Source organism: Lathamus discolor, chromosome 20 (genome assembly GCF_037157495.1).
Source record: "Lathamus discolor isolate bLatDis1 chromosome 20, bLatDis1.hap1, whole genome shotgun sequence".
NCBI classification, from domain to species: domain Eukaryota; kingdom Metazoa; phylum Chordata; class Aves; order Psittaciformes; family Psittacidae; genus Lathamus; species Lathamus discolor.
Window position 1 is genome coordinate 6,002,617 of NC_088903.1, and position 16,843 is coordinate 6,019,459.

The 16,843-nt window shown below is 46.7% G+C and overlaps 1 protein-coding gene across 6 annotated transcripts in view; it reads right to left on the reverse strand.

Annotated features, from left to right (window-relative positions):
- Positions 1 to 13,084, reverse strand: part of MYO1D (myosin ID) — a 112,802-nt gene extending 99,718 nt beyond the window's left edge. For all 6 annotated transcript variants that reach the window (XR_010616758.1, XM_065699256.1, XM_065699257.1 and 3 more), the window contains exon 1: positions 12,918 to 13,084. Coding sequence is in view for 5 of the 6 variants with exons in the window: in XM_065699256.1 (XP_065555328.1) it covers positions 12,918 to 13,012 (95 nt within the window). In the remaining variant the exon portion in view is untranslated. The remainder of the gene's footprint in view (positions 1 to 12,917) is intronic.
- Between the last annotated feature and the right edge of the window lie 3,759 nt (positions 13,085 to 16,843).

Consider the following 16,843-nt stretch of genomic DNA (forward strand, 5'->3'; position numbering starts at 1 on the left):
GTACCTTTGCCTCAGGACCTCCTCACCCCAAGAGCTGCTTCTGCCACCCTCCTGCCGTCACCTCTCTGGAAGCAGTCCAGTTTATAGTATTTTCTGGGTGAAGTTTTGAAGACACACAAGAAGGTTTGTTTCACTTTCAGAAAACAAACATTCAATATTTTTATTCTATCTAGTGTCCCCCCCCACTAATACCAAACAGTTTAAGGATTCCCTAAATGGAAATGCAACTAACACAAGGCTTAAAGGTCATCTCAAAGGAAAACTGTATGCAACAAAAACCAGGCCTGTCGATTCCACACACATTATTCCAGACTGTCCTGACTCCAGTAAGGGCAAAGGAAAAAAAAAAAAAAAACACAAGGAAAATGCAGTAGCTGCTTAAAGGGAATTTAAGGAGGTTCTTAACAATTCTTTTCAATATCAGGAAAAAGGATTTAAAACCACCTCAGCTGAGCCAGCATTATGAGACCTCTAGATCCCCTGCACACCCCTCTGGTGGCAGGCTTGCTTCCACCCCAGGCTGGGTAAAGCCACACAAAATGTCCCTGCTGGGAGCCGCCTCCTGGCGTTATTCCATGTGAAGACAAAGATGTTGCAAGCAGCAGCCTCAAAGCACTTTGGATGACATGAAACTAAAGGTTTCCCTGATGTTGTGTTTCCAGTTGTGTGTTCAAGTTCATCACACCAGTACCTGAGAACTGCCACGCCAGACCAACTGCAGACACTGCTGTTGGTGATGAACATTCTGGCAGGAAGATCTTGCTCTGGGGAAGGCATCAGGAACTTTCACCTTCCTTCTGGATGGTTTAGATGATGATGCTCTCAAAAGAGATCACAACACTAGTACCTTGGGTGCTACTTTCTGTACCTGATCAGGCCAGTTTGTGCTCTTTGGGCAGCCCTCACAGCACAGTTTCCAGATTGTTTTCCCCCCAGTCTCCATCCCATCAGCTCAGAGATCTGCACAGTCCCCAAGAAATGCAACTCCATGGCAGTTCACCAACACAAAACCAGGTCTTTCCTGCAGGTGTAGTTTTGCAACACTGAAACCATCTTTGCAATGGAGATTACTCAGGGACTATCTAGGAAGTGAGAAAATGGGCCTGGTGTGGCTCACACTAATCACCAACATGCGTGCTGCAAGCAGAAGGCTGAGGTCTACAGAAACCAGCCAGGAGGTAGAGGCAATGGCAGCAATGACACATTATTGCTTTCTGAAAGATCACCTTGGGCAACTTCCACTCCCAGTTATAAAATCAAGGCAGATGGGAGGGCAGGACAGCTGCAAAAACATTAATGGAGACACACTCAAGCTTCAGCTGGGTTTTTGTTTGTCTTTAGATGGACAAATGGGGGAAGGAAAAGCAAGCTCACAGATAAAGGCTACCAGTTAAGTTCAGTTTACTGCATAAAATAGTAAGTAGCCTAAATAATACACATCGTAATGGCATGTCCTATTTTTGCTGTATGTGGATCTGGCAAATATGAGTCATCTTTGGAGGAAATCCCAAACTGCTCTCCTAGCACAGTCATATCTGCTCATAGAAAAGAAGGAACAAAGTCCATAATAAAAAAAGCCACTTCCACGGTAACACTGGTGTTCGCCAGATTTGCCACGGAATTGCAGCTGGACAATGATGAAGCAAATGTTGATTATGAGCACAGGTTGGTCGTATTTGGAATAAAAGGAACAATCTCATGGACTATCTTCACAAGTATGATCTAATAAGTAAGTTTTTGTGAGATCCCAAAATACACTTGGTGAGAAAGCAAGTCAAACCAAGACAAACAGATGTTCTCTACTTCATAGAAAAATAATATCTTATTGCTATTTCAACTCCTTCTCTATGATGTAATTCCAGGCAAATCTAGCAAGAAAAATCCAAGCCACACAAAGAATGGCAAGGTACACTTGCAAATGTGAAAGCCAAAAGCAAAAGAGCGACAAATACTGCAGTGGGGTCCATAACCACCAGAAAATGGGTGTATTGCAGAACAAAACAGCAAAGACCTGCAGCAGAGTAACATGAGTGATGCATCTGTGGCTTCCAGAGGGTCAAGTGCTGGCTAAAGAGCAAGGCACTGAAGAACATTTCTGAAGGCTGACATGTATGATACCTATGCTAGCAAGAAAAAATAAACACAAAAGTGCTCAAGAAAAGAGGGTTTCCATTGACACCTTCTATGAGCTGAGTTCTCAGATAGGGCAAGAGGGATCAGCAACCGGACAGGAGCCAAGTGCTGAGGGAGGGGTAAGGGGGCAAGGGGGTCTGTCACCCCAAGTGAGCAGAAGTCCTGGGACCCCCAGCATCACCTTGTACCATTGGTTCCGACCCCAGAAGGCTCCTGAGGATTCCAAGCTGAGAAACAACAGATCCAGCCAAATCAGTTTCCAGGCTTCAGCAGCAGCACCTGAAAGTGCCAAAGGGCAGGGACAACCCTCCTGAAAGCCCTCAGTTCTTGCATCACTGTAAAGTTCCTGTGAAAGTGAATTCTGACATTATCTGCTCTACAAAATCCTTCTGTTGCCAACACCTTCTCTTTGTTCACACAACATTCCTGTGGGGCTGAAAACCACTCCACTTTTCCACCCTGAGTGCAAGATGTAATTGCAAAGGCAAAATCCTTGGTGTGAAAACTCTGTGGCAGGACAAGCCAATACAAGTTAATACTGGACAATCCAAGGGGTTATCAACAGTGACAGCACCACTGAGCAGGGAGGTAAACACAGGCAAGACTACAAACAAACAATATTCACCACTGGCACTTGTGAATTATTCTCTGCGTCTCATAACAACTATTGTTTGTCTTAAATACATGTTCCTAGAGTAGAATGAATAGAACCATCTTCACCCTTATTAAAAGAGGTTTTTAGCTTTCATCACTGTAAAGAAAAGTTTGAAAGCAACCACAGCATTAAGCCCAAAGGCTTAAATGTCAGAAAGGAGAAAACAAAACCAGTGAATGGTTGAATTTGTCAGTGCTGCTCACTCATCACTTCCATGCAGTGAGTGTCCTGATGGTTTGTACATGATACGGGGTAGCGTGTTTTTTCATGTTATTTCCTCCCCATATTAAAAAAAAAAAAAAAGGCAAAACAAAACAAAACAAAAAAACCCAAACCCACAAAACAGGACAATTTGGCACCACAGCACAAACAAAACCCAGGTCAAAACTAGAGAAAGTGCTGTCTTCAGTGAGCAGTTTTTAGTTTGCAAAACATCCATTGCACTCTAACTCAGAGAAGATAAACTGAGGGTATGGAAGGCTCCCACCATCCGTGTGGACACTCAGGGATGACCAGAGGAGTGGGCACAATTGTGCCATTTTCCTGCATGCAGCTACACAGCAAATCACTTGGGATCTGGCCATGGCTGCTATCAGCTTCCACATCAAATGTCTCATTAAGATAAACAGAGACTGCTCATTATCTTAAATTGTTCTGGGCTAAGACAAGCCCATAACATCTCCATATGAAAGGTTAGAGGGTTGGGGGTTTTCCTCCTTCCCAAAAGCTTTCCCAGATTGGTTATAGGGCTTCCCAAGCTTTTGGCACTTGAGGTATAAAATCCTTTGGCACTGTACAAGCGATGTGAAAGTGGTGTAGGAATTACTATTAGCACAAGATTTCAGCCACATAACTGACAGGTACAGAACAGCCTTTAGAAAGGCAGCAAGAGTGTCTTGATACAACTAACCCACAATGCTGATCCTGACTACCTGAATATTTGAGCTCTCCAAAGCCTTCCCACATCCATAGTGCAACATAAACCAGACCTACAGACCAAGCCAGGCTTTCTGTAAGAACCTGTTTGTTTGTTCCATCCTGCAATGTACTTTGGTTTAATAGTATACATTAGTCAATGTAACCCCAGCAAGCTTTTCCTTTAGTCAAGGTGCTACAAAAAAAAAAGTCTTTAAAATTCACTAAGTTACTATATTTAACTGTTATTTTTTTTTTCTAGATACAGGGACATTACAGGAAAGGCAGAAGGCTAAAATTTTGTATAAGATGGAGTTGATATGACACTATTCAACAGTGTCCATGATTCAAGTATAGTGTTTACTACACATTTTTACTGTTCCCAAGCTAGTCTGTACAACAAAACAAGTGAAATGCCTCTGATCTGTCTACCTGTACAGGGTCGACTCACCAACTTCAGAGAACAGCCTGTAGCAAAGCAGCTGAGCTGCCAGTTACAGATCAGCTTTGGGAAAGGCTCCTAGCAGAAGACCAAGATAGACTAAGAGTTTTCTTCCCAAATTCAGCAACAACAAATCAGAGCTGGCTCTGAAGTTAATCACAACCAAAGCCCCAAAACAACCTCATCACCTTGGAGAAGTCATGGAAGTCTTGCCTTTTGTACTTTATCTACCAGCCTAGCACTGCTCTGCTCCTGGGAGCAGGAACGCTCAGCATCCAAACCCCACAACACTCAGTGCTTCAGGCTGACTGACTGTACTGGTCACCCCTCACTACCCACAGAACTGGGGTGACAGCACCTAAAAAGAAAGAAGGCAGCCAAAATACTTTAGCTAAAAGCAAGATTCATTTTGACAATAAGCAGCTCCCCCCGCCTTTAAGTTTCCAAAACTGTAAGCCCTTAACGGAAAACATGTTTTCTACCAACTGATCGGAAAAAATTAAGCAAAATATGCCCAATTATTTCAAAATTCTTCAACTTGCCTTTGATTTCCCATCAAGTCCAGCTTGGCAGTTTTACGCCGGGTTTAAAAAGGTTTCTACGTGTCTCCTTTCTCTTGGCACCTCCTCAGAGGGATTTAAGTTCAGGACAACTAATACAGATTTGGGGAAGGAGCTGCCAGAGACTGGAGATGTCTAGCTTAGGAATGTCTGCATCCTTGGAAGCCAGGATGAAGTACAGCCCAAAATCCAAGTTAAGAACAAACAAAGAGAAGACTTCTATTGTTTGCTTTGCTAGAGCCGCAAATGCTACATTTCATAGAAAAAAGAAAGAGAGGTGAACATCCTCCTTGTTCTATACTGATGCCTCCTTAGTGCTCTCTTCACCTGAAGGAGATCAGGATAGAAACCACATAGAGCAAAGTTTCTTTCTTATTGCGACACAGGCAAAACTCAAAAAGGAAACACTTTATTATCAAGCAGCATTGTCCAGAGTTACACATCTACCCCTCATTCTTATTTTAGAAAGTATCCCTGGTAATTTGCTTGTGCTTTTGAAAAGCAAGTAATGTGTTTTGAATTATAAGAGGTTACAGGGACATTTTTGTGGTAAATTTGGACTTTCATTTGCAAAAAAAGCCCTCAGTGCTACAGAAATCCTTTCGGAAATAACATTTTTTTATCATTGCTAAGCACTTCTCAACAAAGTTTAACAGCTACTACTCCAAGGAGCTGTTTACATCCAGATTTAAAAGAATACTGGGGTATTTGTGCCCCTGCAAGCAAGAGGAAAAGCAGCAAAGCATCTTTCCCATATTTTAGGAAGCAAAGGAGAGTATATGCTCTGTAGTATGCAGGGCCAACAATTTTTCTAAGCACGTTCACTTAGAGACTCCCAGTGCTCAGGGTCTGGGATTCTGGGATTTTCCTGGAGGCCTAAATTGTACTTACAGCTCTTTCAGTCTTCTTTCATTTGTTCCCCTGGTCTTTAAAGTCAGGATCAAGAAGGGACAAAACTCTGGTACTAGGAAGTGGAAGGCACTACGCCCAACCTTGGAAGTTTATAAACTCCATATCCAGTTGCTTTATAAACAGTGCAGGGGAAGAAAGTCCTCAAACAACAGTAGCTGGACTTTTCCTTTGAAGGTGAAACATTAGCATTTGTTCTTGTAAACAAAATAACCTATTTAGTGGAAGCTGAGCAATCTGAATAAAACCAAAAGTTTAGCTGTAAACATCTACATGATGTCTAACCCCATGCAAGCCTCATTGTCCTCCTGATAACCATGATGGAAAGGCCTTTACCAGAGGTTTTGCAGGCTGGCACACCAGATTTTACCGCCTCAATATACCATAGAAGAGCTCTCCCTAAAGAAAGCCGTGTTGTTCCTACACTGGGAAAAGAGAACTTTTTGATTTTTTCTTTGCTATTCAGAGTGAGACAGCCTTTGCTGCCATCCAGTAAGCTGTTAAAATATGGGTTCTCATTACTCCTTGGCTGTTCTGCTTCCTGGGAAGAAGGATTTAGTAAATTGCTCAAGCTCTCTTCAGTTTCCCTACTGCAGGTTCATTCTAGGCACCATAAATAAAGTCCAGGACAATGCCCAGTCTGATGCTTCTAATAGAAGCCAGATATTAACCCTTTCAGAAAGTTTCAGCTGGTTCCCCAAAGTGTAATTCATTTGAGGAGCTTATAATTAACAATTGTTTTATTCGTGAGGTCTTTACATGCTACCCCCTTCCTCCCCGCTCAGCTTCTCATATCTGAGCTCTCTCAGCATGCCACGTGTTGCCCATCTACACTGCTGCTCACACACAGAACTGGTCCCTGTGCAGTGTCAATGAGCTCCACACAGACCAAATGAGAACAAATCTGGCTGTAATAAACCCAGGGAACGAGGGAAACCTCATTCCAAGCAAGACATAGAGGCTATCTGAGGAGCAGTTTAAGATTTAGATTTGTAAAAAAAAAAAGTCTTTTCAACAGGTAGATTTATCTAATGCCCCTTTTCCTCTGAAAGACAGAACGGCCTCACACTCAAACTGTCCTTCTTGCATTTGAAAGCACCACAATGAAAACTTACTTCTGTTTAACAGACAGAAACACCAGTACATAACAGCAAATCTAACCAAAAAGCCCTGAAAGGATCAGGAATCTTCCAGAAACTATATTCTAGAAGAATACAATTTCTAAGATCTGGAAATGAGTGTTTGCTACTCCCTCACTGAGCACTCACAGACAAACCTGTGTTCAGACATCTGTCATCTTCTCCCCCACCTCAGAATTTCTTCATTCCATAAAAGATTCAACCATGACCCAGGAACTGATGATGTAACAGTCAAATATCCATGCAGATCTGCATCTCCAAAAGGAATTTAAGTGAGTATGACCAAAGGGGAAATATTCAGGTAGCATAAAAGCTTGCTCAGCCTGAAAGAAATGCAAGGGGTTGGTGAAGCAGTAGAGCAGTAAAACCACCTAAAGACGCAGATTTTTGAACTGAAGTCAATACAAAGGGCTCTTGACTAAAGGAAACCACAAGACTCATTGGAATGGACAGCAGTCAAACACAAGAGCAGGATTCTACTTCACAGCATCACAAATCACTGCCCACTCTGAGGATCTTCAGGACTCATATTACCTCATGAGAATCTACAAAAGAATTGCAGAGAAGAGGCAAGGATGAAAGCAAAAAGGTTGCTGAGGAATTCCTAAATGACCAGCTGACTTTGTGTAGATACACTCTATGCAAACAGCATAAAAAATAATGCCGTGAGGAGCATCTTCCATTGAGCTAATTCACACTAGTGCTGGTTACAAAACTGACTCTGGGGGCTTTTTCCTCACACCTGATGCCATGCAACATGAATGTCCCTTCCCAGCTTGCTGCTAGCTCACTACCTACAATTGCATTCTGTTATCTGTGCTCTGAGAAGTACCATAAATGCAGCTCAATGTCAGCTGGCAAGCCAGGACACCAGGCAGGTCTGGGGCACAGCATTCCCAGAATGAGGATTTAGAGCTGTAAGGTACCCTGAAAGACTAATCTCATTCATAAATCTGACCTAGTATATTATTCAACACCCATGTCTTAAAATGTACTAAACACTACTTCACCCACACTGCTATAAAAAGACTACTGTAAAATTTCTCTCTGAGAACAGCAGGTATTCATATGGCAGGGGAGGACAGACGTGAAAAAGAAGATTCAAACTATATAAATTCAGCACACATGGAGGCAAAACAAATCCCACGCCAGGATCATCTCATTCAGCGCTTTGTGTCCAGGAATGCTGAGCCCACCTGTAGCAGCCATCGGCTCCATAAGCTGAATGTCCAGTCCCTGCAGGATCCAAAAGCTGGCCTTGAGCCTCCCTTTGCTACTGCTTTGGTTGGGATTTGTTTCTAAAGTGAGATCGATGGCCTTTTCCATTTACGAAGATCAAGCTGGCCCCCATCCAAGCTCGTAACTCTAATTTTGATGGACTAAGGGGAATTTTCATTCCATTCATTCCTAATTCTGACACAAGACAGTTCTCTGCAAGCTGAGCAGTTCAGAAGAAGTGAAGAAGAGCTTCAGAGACTTAACTGCTGACCATCCGAGCAGTGAGGAATGTCCTACAACATCTGTGGTGCAGGCACTTCTCTCCAGAAGCAAACAGACTCCTCCCAGACCCTTTTCAATTCACTACCACATGAACAATTCAAATATTCATATCTATTTAAAATGAGGAAATTAAAATGGCTTAAAGGCATGAAAAGCATGTTTATTAAGCATGAATATTTCATTACCAAAACCATGAATGAAACCAAGCATTCACATATTTCCTCTGCTGGGATTAAAGACACTTCACTACCTAGTGTGAAGCCAGATCTCTCCTACCACAACTTCAACCAGAAATCTGAATGTTTCAGATGGTACTTGAAAGGTAAGAAAGCTGGTGTAAAATCATAACTACAACATAGACAGCCCCCCTTTGCTCCAATACTTTAAGGAAGATTAAGTCAACAAAAGAGCAGAAAGGTGATGTACACATGAAGAATCTAATGCTATCAGTGATCCACATCCCTGCTGAGAAAGAATTGTTTCTAATGTTTTTATGGGCCCTTGATCCTCTGAAGATGAAGATGGGAGCAAATTAATGTGTTTGATCAACCCCAGAATCATGCATGTTTTGCCAGACCTCTTGAGGACAGATGAAAAGAAAATAGTCCTGTCTCCAGATCAAGAGGAGACTGAACTGCACAACAAGAGTTTGGTCTTTCAGAACTGCAAGAGTGAACTTCCGTCTATTTACACAAAAAATGCCCTATGATGTCACCTATTAAAAGGGGCTGCTAAAACCTGCATTAGAGCTTCTTCTCAGCTGCTTTTGCGGGCGATTATGAAGTCTGTACGTTTTCAGCACCATCTTCAGCTCTTTGTGTCCAAAACTGCCTCCAGAGGAGCATGCTGTAAACCCAGGAGACTAACAGCTATTCACACCAGCCATACAAAACACAAATGAAGTTATTTCTAGGACTGAAAGGTACTACAGACTCAAGCCACCACATCACCTGAAAGAAAAAGACGTCTTTGAGAGCTCTGAAAGGTATAGCTTACACACAACTGTCTTAAGAAAATCCCTTCAAGAACTCTCACTACAGTATTTGAACTCAGAGCTCTCGCCACCAGGTTTGTCCAGCCAGGTCCCCACAACACCTCACCACCCAGCACAGAGGGGATGATGTCTTACTCTCCAGTAAAGCATTCAAGTCCTTGCAAGGAGAAGCTAGGCTGAAGTTACTCCCTTTCCACAAGCACCTATTCGCTCCACCTACTGTGGAATACTAACAGTCAGGTTAAGTCAAAACCACCCACTGAAATGAAAGTGTTTTAAAAAGTCCTGAGCAGGATGCTCTCCCTTAGAACAGGCAAGTAACTCTCAGAGTACAGCCAAATACTAACCCTTGATTGCCACGGAGGGACCTGAGAGCTGTTTCACTTTAATAAGATTCCCTGTTTTAAGGAGTCTTTCAGCTAATCGTAGGTCCTCTGATAGGAACTGAAGTGCCAACTGCTACTGAGGTAATCAACCTGCCCACAAAGTTCAGCAGGGCTCTGATTAAAGGGAAGGCTAGACCATGCCAAGGTGCAAACTGCTCAGATGCAGCCGCTTATAATAATTCATCCTTATGAGCAATTAGGGAACAATTATCTGTTAAAGCTTTGGGGTGTTCTATAAAGAACAAAGCTCCTGAGTACACACCAACTGTTCCAATAGTCCTGATTCTTTCTTTTCTGTTAATTATTTTTATGACTAAGAATCACAACCAGTCACTGGTACAAGGCCCACTCAGAACTAAGGAATCCAAGGAGCAGGTGACTTTAATTTACAATTAACACGTAACGTGCAATGACTGCCTGAGTGTCCACATGAAATGGCTAGTTTGTTAAGTAGTTGTAAGGCATGGCTATAAAAAAATACATACTAACACTATGATATCCTTGTTGAATCACTACATAAACCTACAAACAACAGGGCATGAAGCATAGGGACTGGGAATTAAGGTAGTAAATGCACACTGCATCCATCCACCTACCTAGGCAGGTACTCACACCAACAAACCAGCCACACTGATCCAGCCCAGGTCAACACCACTACATTAAATATTACAGTAATGAAAAGTGCAACTTCACCATTTCTCTTTTTCCTACTAAAGACATCCTTGGGGAAATACCCTTGCATGCACCAAAGCCAGTATGATTTCAATTCCACCCACATCTGGGCTCACTTGGCAACTAAATCCAGCACAACCCGTCTTGGGTCAAGCAGTGACCCTGAACAAAAATAGCTCTGGCAGAAAGCTGGATTTATGGAACAGGGTGGAGCCCATCCAAACCTGCCACTTGGAGTTAATGACGGAGAAGCAACAATTTCTTCATTCTGTTCAGCACATGATGAGCACAAAGGCAACTCGTGCCATCTACACAACATGACAAAACATAACGTGAGATAATCAACCCTTGAACAGGTCAGAGCCTCAGCTGTAATTTGGGTCTGTGCCAGCAGCAAGTTAATTACCATCTCCAAAGCAGTAAAAACAAGAGGAGAAAATGTTGCTGGAGCACTGCACTAACCCCAGACCTAAGCTGGGTCAGCAGGCCAGGGCCTCAGTGTTACTGGCAGCGTCAAACAGGGCTGAGCAGGGTTCAGCAAATTTACTGAAAAGCCACACTTCTAACAAATTCAGCTGAGCTATCCCAAACATCCCAGTGCAAACAAGCCAGGGGATGAAAGCACCAGGGTTAGAAAAATCAACAGGATTAATTTTCTTTAACGCAAGATCATTCTGCTCACAGCACAGATACAAGACAACCTTGAAGGGCAGGACTCTATCTGCGAGCTGCAGGTTACAGCCAAAGCAGCACAGGTGTCTGGTACAAAAGAAAGCGGAGTTCGAATTGGTATCAGAAGGAAAAGCCTAGGTTTGGTACCAGTGTCCACCGTATTGGAGTCAGGGGTGTGTTAGATGCAGCAGGAACATCCAGACATCCTCAGGCACAACCAGCATGCAACGAGACAAGAAAGAAGGAATTAATCAAACTACATTATCAGTTGTTAAGGATCCAGAATTGCTGTTTTTCATCCTCTGTTTTTTAAGGATCTAGAATTGCTGTTCTACTCATCAGCAAAGTCTACCAGTGCGATTAGATTCCTAAATGCAACCAACACGCCACCTTGATTTTTAAGTTATCTAACAATGCTTTTCCAAAGCTTTAGGTTTCTAGTACACATTAACCAAACAATAAAACTCCAAGAATAAACTGCTACATGCAGGCTTCCTCCCAATTACACTGACTTTGTTTGTGAGCGTTCTGTAATATAATTAGAGTGTCATAGCTTGCATAAAAGAAATACAAGTTTAAGCTTTCAGAGGCACTGCAAAATTTGCTTAAATTTACTTAATTTACTTCCTCATGTTCAGAGCTCAACAGTTCACGTTATGTTTTCCTCTGTACTTAAACACAAATGCTCTCCCTACCCACAGATAAATCCAAAACATGGAAGAAAAATAGTATCAAATACACTGGTTACTGTTATAACCCTCAAGGCAGGATCCCAGCCCTGACCTTGCAGCACCACAGAACATGGGTACACTCCAATAGGCACTTCTGTAGCACAGAACTTCCCGAGCACTCAGTGGCTGATACAGCCAAACCCTCAAAATCTACAGATTTTGTCCAGGGGAGACAGTATAATTACCTGAAAAGGCTCAGTTTTCCCTGTCCTCAACAGCTTCCTACCAGCTGAGGAAGCTTATCCCACCGCTGCTCCCTTGGCTATGGCCAGAGGTGCATCCAACAACTGCACAGCTCTGACAAGTTACTGATTTCAACCATCTCCGCAACAGAAACAGAGCAGTAAAGCCTGCGCAAAACTGGGGACGCACACGCGGGACACAGCCAGCACGTCGTGTTTCTATCCCAAAGGCTTCCCTTTGGTGATTATCAAATCCTTGCACAAGCAGGGGCATAAGAGTTTATCAGGAAGAGCTCCCATGAATCTTTTATAACGGAAAGTGAAAGGCAGCCGCAGAGTGAGGGTCCCCACCGGCTGTGCTCCTATCAGTGCTGCTCAGGATTTAGTCGTACTTCACAGAGGAAAACAGAGACGAAACCGCAGATCCTCCCGAAGCCCATCGCTGGAAGGGAAATAAAACCATAAAGATCACAAAACGTTAACGCAGCGCCCGGGAACGGCGGCCCCGCTCCTGCGGGCTGGAGCGACCTTGGACTCGGTGGCTCTTCCTGCCTTCCTTTCCTGCCCTCACCTCGCCCGCGCGGCACCGCAGCGGGCACCTGCCAGAGGCGTGCGAGGAGGGAGACGGAGCGGGGCTGAGGAGCGGGAGGACGGGCGGGCTCTCCACGGGGGTGACAGGAAGGCGGCACAGAGCGCAGGGCAGGGCTGTGCGCGCCCACTGCTCCCTCACACCCGCTCCCCTCCCAGTTGTCCCGGCCCGGCAGAACCCCCGCTTTGTGCCGGGCTGGCTCCTCTGTGGGGCTCCCTCACCTCACAGCGGGGCCACCTCAGATCACCGGCACCCCCGCCCCGCACCCGGTGACCAAAGGCGAGTGGAGAACGGGGTAGACGAGGCCCCCCCCAAGCCCTCACACCCCCTGAGGCGGCAAAAGGGACGGGGGAAGGAGGGACGGGGCGGGGGTTCCACCGCCCTCCCCGCCTCTCGCACCGACCCGTCCCTGCCGCACCCCGCGCCCCGGGCACGCACCGCAGGCGGAGGTTCGCCATGAACTCGGGCAAGGTGACGGCATCCATGAGGACGAAGTCGGCTTTACCGAACTCCAAGCTCTCCCGCTCCGCCATGGCGATGCTGCAGCCCAAGTCCGCGCGCCCGAGGAGTGGAGCGGGGGGAGGCGGAGGGCGGTGCCCGCCTCGCGCCCGCCGGCCCCGCCTCAACTCAGGTGAGGCGGGGCCGGAGGGCACGGAGCGGGCACCGGGGGCGCCCCCTGGTGGTCTGCGGAGAACACGCAGGCCGCCCTCCCCGCCCCTCGCCCAGCTCGAAGGGAGGGAGCGAGAGAGCCACCTGCTGGAGAGAGGCTCGCACTGCGCCCACCGGTACTGGGGGGTCACGTCAGGGTGCTGCGCCAAAGGGGACCCCCATGTCTGCATCCAAGCACCCCCACAGAAACACCCTGAACCCCGAGACTCCCCACTGTAGGGTGGCACGTCCTGCACCCAGGATCCCCCCAGCCGCCACAGGACCCCCCATGCAGTGTCAGATCCTGCACCCAGCACCCCTGGGTGGCCTCCCAGACCCTGCTCATTCTGGCTCTTAAACAATCCCCAGAAACGCTCCAAATCAGTGCGGAATAAAACCAGGCAAAAAAAAAAACCCTGTAGGTGCCCTGAGCCCTGGTGCTCCACCTTGGTCTGATCAGATTAAATGGTTCTAACTAGGGCAAGGAAGGCAAGGGCTCTGGGAGCAGGACCAACTTCACCAGCAAGAGCTCTATGCAGAAGAACGGATGGTTGGGAGCAGGAGCTAGGGGTGCGGTTGTGAGATGGTGGAACCATCCCCTTCCTTGTCCCAGTCTCCATCCCTGCAGCTGGGTGGGTCCCGAGGGGCTGCAGCCCACAGGTGGAAGCAATGAACCTCCCTGGATATAGGCAGTGGTTCCCAGCTCTCTGCCTGCTCTTGGGAAACACAGGGCTGAGGTAGCTTTTGGAGGTGAGCTGGGAGGAAAAATGTTTCCTGCAAGTACTTTGAGTTTCCCTATTTATGCTTTGCTCTCCTGGTGTGCTTTGCTCTGTTGTGGGGGGTGTGTTCTGGTCTTGCTTCATGCAATGTGCTGAACATTAATTTGTGTTAGTGCAAGTGCCTCATTTGCATGATGCTCATTAAATGCACTGGGAAATCTGGGCTGAGGTGGAGGTGCTGGAGATGAAGGCAGTGCTCTCCTCTCCTCTCCTCTCCCTCAGCAGGGCCATAGCGAGTGTGGGCAGCTGCGATGGAGCTTCAGCTCCTTGTCTTCCCGAGGAAGAAGGCAGCAGTTGCGTGTGCCTGGCAGAGCCTCCTTTGCCTCCGTCCCTGCAGGCAGAAGAAGAACGTTACTTATTCCATCTATATCCACAAGCTCCTAAACCAGGTACATTCTCATTAGTCTTGGTGCAACCGCTGCTTCCCAAGCCTGGATGTCTGTGTGTTAGCTGAATCTGGAACGTTTTGACCTAAAAGTTGTGGTGCATGGGGCTGGGGGAGCCCTGCCTGGCCCCTGCCTGCATCCACGCTGCCGATGCGTGGCTGTGCTGATGCTCTGTGATCGCTCTTCCCCACAGATGCGGTCCCCCGGAGCCTCCTGCCTGGTGGCTGCTGCCCTCGCCAGCCTGGGCAGCCCCCGGCTGCTCGGGGACATGGCGCTGGAGGCTGCCCGGTTCTCCCGCTGTGGCAGGAGGTGTCACTTCAGCCACCAAGAGGTTCTGCTGGCCATGGAGCTGGTGCTGCTGCAGGAGCTCTGCAAGCTTCCTGCAGGATCCTCAGGCTGTGAGCTGCTGCTGAGGGGACAGCCGTGAGAGAATATTTTAATGTGGTTGTGATAAATAAAGTATTTATTAGCACTGTTTAATGGAGACTCCTACCTGGGCTGGCAGCTGCTGGGCTTGGACCACCATGGAGCTGGTCCCCGTGTGCCCCAGGAAGGGGACAGGAGGGAAGGTGCTCACACATGCACCTTGATGAGCATTTGCAGAGCAGCCTGCAAGTGGGTGAATGGTCCTTGGAGGTCTGCAGGATGCTGCCTGGCCAGAGGAACCTCTTTTCTCTGCCAGCCTAGGCTGCCTGGGGCCTGCTGGGCACCTCTTTGTACCAGATTTGGCCAAGAAAGGACCATCTTTCCTCCTCTCCCCTTACTCCAAATCCTGGGAAAATGTCAAGCTTGGAGAGCAGCAGCATCCCCTGGTGATGCTGTGTTAGGTTGTGGCACTGAGTGACTTGATTCCAGGCTATGGAACATCTGCACTGCAGCACTGCTGTCTAACTTCTTTAATGTCCCTAGTAATTGTGTAGATGATCTCTTCAGCCTAGAAGTAAAACTGAGCCTAGATCTATGGCCAGCTGTCTAAAGGAAAGCAGCTGGAGCAGAGGAATCACCAGGGAGGTTCCTGGAGAGCAGGCCCAGGACAGGTCAGGAGAGCAGATGTTATCAATGCTGCTTTCTCTTACCTGAAAACCTACAGTCATTCACACTGATGCAGCTGTGTTGGCCCCCTGATGTGGACACAGCTGCAAGGTGCTGATGCCTATGCAGCCTCAGTCCTAACCGAGTGGATCCTCAGCTCTCTAATCACCCTCTCATCACCCTGTCCCAACACAGGACAAGTGTGACTTAAACCCTTCATGATGAATGCTTGTCTCATCTGTTTTTTCTTCCCCCTGAAACTTGCACTAATGGAGAGTTCCCATCAGATAATCTGTTCTGGCGCATTGCTGTATTTACATGTAGCTAGTCCCCAAATGTCTAACTAAAGCTCTCTTACTGCAGCTTCATCCCATGATTTCTCATCCTTTCCAGGCAGACACAGAGGAGAGTTTATTCACTTCTTTTTATGGCAGCCTTTTATTTATTGGAGGGTGGTTATCACAGCAGTGCAGGAAGCACAGCTGCTGAAGGAGAGTCTGGAGGTCAGTTAGTTCACAGCTGGCTTGTCTTCCCCCAGGCTCTGCTCCTCTGCACTTAACAAATCCATTCATTCATTCTTCCCTCACAGATCACAGTTCCTACATTTCCACTAATCCCTGCTGCTAACAGAAAAGTAAGGTTTATCAAGACCAGCCATAGGAAGGAAAGAACAAGCCCCCACTCCTCGAAGGTGAGGAAACCCTGTAGAGGGATCTGCCAAGGGACCGCAAACTCTGCATGGTATCAACATACCTCAGGGTGTCCAATCACCCATTCACCATCAAAGGCTCTAGCAAAAGGGCTCCTGAGGGCATGAACCTTCCCAATCAGTCACTACAAAATGTGTTGCAACTCCCAACTGCTGCAAGTACAGCAGCCACCAGCCTGCAGCAACCCTGGCTGTGAGAGAATCGTCCCAGACATGAGTCAGACAGGACCAAGGCCAGAAGAGCCTGTTAGCAATGACCTTTCATCCCCCTGTGCTTCAGTTCCTGGGAAAGCTATGAATGGCCATGTGGAAGAACCAAGGAAACCCCACCCAAAATCAAGTGCTAGAGCTGGGTGTAGCTTAGCAGACATCCAAAGGAATTACAACAGCCAAAGAGAGCTCCTGGATGTCACCTCAGCGGTGTCCAGCTCTGTTGGCATGAAAGAAATTTCCCTGGGCCTTGGAGCACAGGACTTGTCTGGCTTGACTTCAGCGAACCTGTGCTGGGCTCACGGAAGAGTTCTGTGGGTTTAAACAAGTGAAACGATTGAGTGCATGCTGTTAGTCCCAGTGACAGCGAGCCCCTTCACACAAGAGCCAGGCTCAGGCACTCCAGGCCCACCAGCCATTTCCTTCATGTCTCTGTGTGTGCAAGGCAGCCAGAACTTGGTCTCAAGGACACAAAGGGTGTTATGGAAAGGATGCAAGGATGCCGAGTTTGATCTAGAAGAACCCAAAGGCCAAATGCAAAGCAAAAGAGAAAAGAGATGTTGAACTGCACTCAGCTCCTGCCAGCACATTTCTCCAGGT